Genomic DNA, 3,672 nt, shown 5'->3' on the forward strand with positions numbered 1-3,672 from the left:
CAAGGTTGAAAAAGAGTTTTGAAAAATATTTTCTTTTCTCTTGATAGGAAAAATATTTTCCTTCAATTGGAGAAAAATGAGTTCATGAGGGAAATGTTTTCCAAAATATTTAAGTCAACCAAACATAAAAAATATTTTCCTTTGTACCAAACACACACATAGACTAGACAGTCGGTATACTAAACATCAACCCAATCATTAAAAAAAATAGATTGGCAAATACGAAAATTTATCCTCAATTTTATACCGAAATTATTTTATATGTTGATTATTTTTCTCAACTTTGTTTTTCATTAACCTTGGGTATTGTTGCCAAAAAAAAAATTGGGTATCTTTGCCCAACTTGTTCACCAAGTAAATCCAAATAAGTAGGTACTAGGTAGTATAAAGGTGAAAAGAATACAAAGAACCCCAAGGAAAGGTACACCGTACACGGCATGAAAGTTCACCACTAAGAGCTGTCACCAACTACAAGTTACAGCCCTCTCTCTCACATTACAAATACGTCTTATCCCTCATATTCTTGTCACACACACCCAAACCAAAACTTCTTTAACACATACATCTCTCTTGCTAAACCTACCTTTTGTAAAATCATCAAAATCTTTTTTTCTCTTTCTGATTCAATCTTTTCTTTCTTCTATTATAAAGAAAGAGTCAATTACATAGAAAAATGTGTGGTGGTGCAATTCTTGCTGATCTCATTCCCCGCCGTGATCGCTGCGCGTCATCCACTGACTTATGGCCAAATTCTGCAGATTTTTGGCCAAGTTCTTCATTTGCTAAGCCAATTATGTCCAATCAAAATGTTACCGCCACTCCAAAACGAGCTCAACCCCCTACAGGTAATTAAACCTGAGCTTATGCATGTTGTTTTTTTGGCTGAATCATCTTTATGCTGATCCCTAATCATAGGCGGCTCAAGGGTAAGGCTTGTGCCCAAATTTTGGGGGGACCCACTTTCCCTTGGTAGTAATTTTAATTTTTTTATATAAAAATTGAGTATCTTAACTTTAAAAAGTAAATAACTTAATACAAAAAGGAAAAGAAAATTTTAATTTGTGACTAGCTCTGATAGTTGAGATTTTAATAATTTAAAGGGTATAAAGATATCTTTAATTTTCTTATTTAGTGGGTAAAATTTGATATTTTTATTTAAAGGGTATAAAGATATCTTTTATTTTTGACAAGAGTGGACTGCTTTAGTGGTGAGCACTCTCCACTTTCAATCAAGAGGTTGTGAGTTCGATTTACCCCAAGAGCATGTTGGAGAGTTCTTGGAGGGTGGGAGTCGACGTTAAAGAAAATATTACAAGTAGAAGATAATATCCGTATACTCAATAAGATAACAAGAATTAATTTTTATTAAATACCTATCCTATAACAATTTTGCATTATGTTCAATAATATATTAGGAGAATCTAAATGGATCGGATTAGCTATATTATCATTTATTATGTTCAATAATAAATTTCAAACAAAACTATACAAATTTATTTTGTTAACAAAGTAGGGGCCCTCATTGAGATTTTGCTCTAGGCCACCAACAATGTTGGGTCGCCCTGTCCCTAATGCATTTCTACAAACAGGTAATGAGCAGATCCAGAAGACCAAGAAGAAGCAAAGGAAGAATCTTTATAGGGGAATCCGACAGCGTCCATGGGGTAAATGGGCTGCTGAAATTCGTGACCCAAGAAAAGGTGTAAGGGTCTGGTTAGGTACTTTTAACACTGCAGAAGAAGCTGCAAGAGCCTATGATAAAGAAGCTCGTAAAATCAGAGGGGAAAACCGTTACAGTACTGCTTACGAATCCTATGATACTTCTTATAATCATGAGTCAAATAACTGCGATGGCAGCTTCTGCTCGCTCGAAAATCAAAACACTGAACCTGTTTTGGAATATCCATTAGCTTATAAAAATTCATCTGGGTCTGTTTATAATGGAAGCGAGGGGCAAAAAGCAGAGAACGAAGTGGAGAAACTGACTGAGGAGCTGATGGCTTATGAGTCATTGATGAAGTTCTATGAAATACCATATGTTGACGGCCAATCAGTGGCGGCGACAGTGAATCCAGCGGGGGAGGCCGTCGTGGGCGGTGGCTCGATGGATTTATGGACTTTCGATGACGTCAGTCCAACATTGCCCATAACTCAATTGTAACTAATGCTACTATTAATTAATGTTGTTTTTAAATTGTTGCATATTTTTGATTTTTCGGTTTAGGAGAATTGACTTTTTGTAATCTTGCTCGATCGTGTAAAACTGTATTTCTAGTATGGAGTAGTCCGTTTTGTTTTCTGATTATAATATTTTTGTCCAAAGCTGGATTTTTGGCTTCTTTCATGTATTTGGTAGGCTGGCTGCCAAAAAAGCTTCAGAAAAGTTACTTTACTGGAAGATATAATTTCAGAGAATCTTATTTACTAGTAGGTCATAAAGAAATACTAGTATTATTTCCTTGTTACTAAGAGAGGTTTTGTAATCACTTTTTTTCCTGTCATTGGTAAATTTGGTTTGAAGTGTAATAATCTTGCGAGGACCAGACAACCCGGTGTAGGATAAGATTTTCAACTGCTTTCCTCCCTTTGACAATCAAAATATTCGAGAACTTCGTTTCTCGAAACATCGTATAATTGTAACAATCATGGAAGTCCCTCGTGTAATTGTTCATCATTTGACATTTCCACTAATCTCAAGTTTTTTCCCCTGCAGTCATTTATTAGAAACACCGCTAACACTCGCAAATGCATAATGATTCTACAATATTTATATGATTATGTTAGAAGAGAATGAGTAATGAGTTAGAACCAACTAACTAATATATTAAAATTAGACACAATTAGTCCATAAAGCTCCAATAGTTGAAAACACAGTTTCATCTTTGGATGTAAAACCAGCTAAGTCAAAACAAAGGTTTATAGAGTTGGGGAAAAAAGTAGTTGTAGTAGCAGTAAGGGTCAGCAAGTTTTTATATGGCAAGCGTGTGGACAACTCAAAGAAAATTTTATCAAACCGAGAAACAAATTGAAATATGCACGTCGTTGCAAACTCAAATTGTCCAACATTTACATAGATAGGCACGGGGAAAACTTCGGCGCTAACGGTTTTGATGCAAAACTAAAGGCGCACCCCGCTTTCGTAATACAATGATTCCTTCAAAAACATACTACTTGTACTGCCTAACCAACTTCTTTTGTTTTTTCAAGAAACTCAGTCGTAGAGCTAGATTTTAGTTCAGCATTTATTTTAGAATATTTCGATGAATATGTATAAATTTTTAGAATTGAATAATTTAAAAGAACTAAAATTCAAATTTTGTAAGCTTCAAATTCGAGCGATTAGACTCAAACCATTATACGAGACATTAGAGGTAAATATCTACGACCCATTATTACTTGAGTAGGAAAAGAAAAACAAATCAACAAATATTTTTTGTGTTTTATTTAGATTTTGTGTTATATTTTATTGATAACAAAACTAATTTATTCGAAATTACGATTGGCGCCACTTAACTGCAAATTTTCGTGGCATCTAACGGACTTCATTCACAGCCGAAATATCCGTTTCTTTTTCATATATTTTTTTTCCTTAATGATGAAAAGAAAAATAATTTCCAAGTATTTTAATTTTTCATTTGAATCAATCAATGCTTCATAATTAATGGCATGGAC

General features: G+C 34.2%; 1 protein-coding gene across 1 annotated transcript; it reads left to right on the forward strand.

Annotated features, from left to right (window-relative positions):
- Positions 1–528: 528 nt before the first annotated feature.
- On the forward strand, positions 529–2,408 carry LOC107759907 (ethylene-responsive transcription factor ERF071-like; the record flags this gene model as incomplete). Its single annotated transcript, NM_001324661.1, is given in 2 exon segments — positions 529–845; positions 1,590–2,408. Coding segments are annotated over 2 exon segments (744 nt in total). The 3' UTR covers positions 2,162–2,408.
- Between the last annotated feature and the right edge of the window lie 1,264 nt (positions 2,409–3,672).

This window comes from Nicotiana tabacum, chromosome 22, assembly GCF_000715075.1.
Source record: "Nicotiana tabacum cultivar K326 chromosome 22, ASM71507v2, whole genome shotgun sequence".
Classification (NCBI taxonomy): domain Eukaryota; kingdom Viridiplantae; phylum Streptophyta; class Magnoliopsida; order Solanales; family Solanaceae; genus Nicotiana; species Nicotiana tabacum.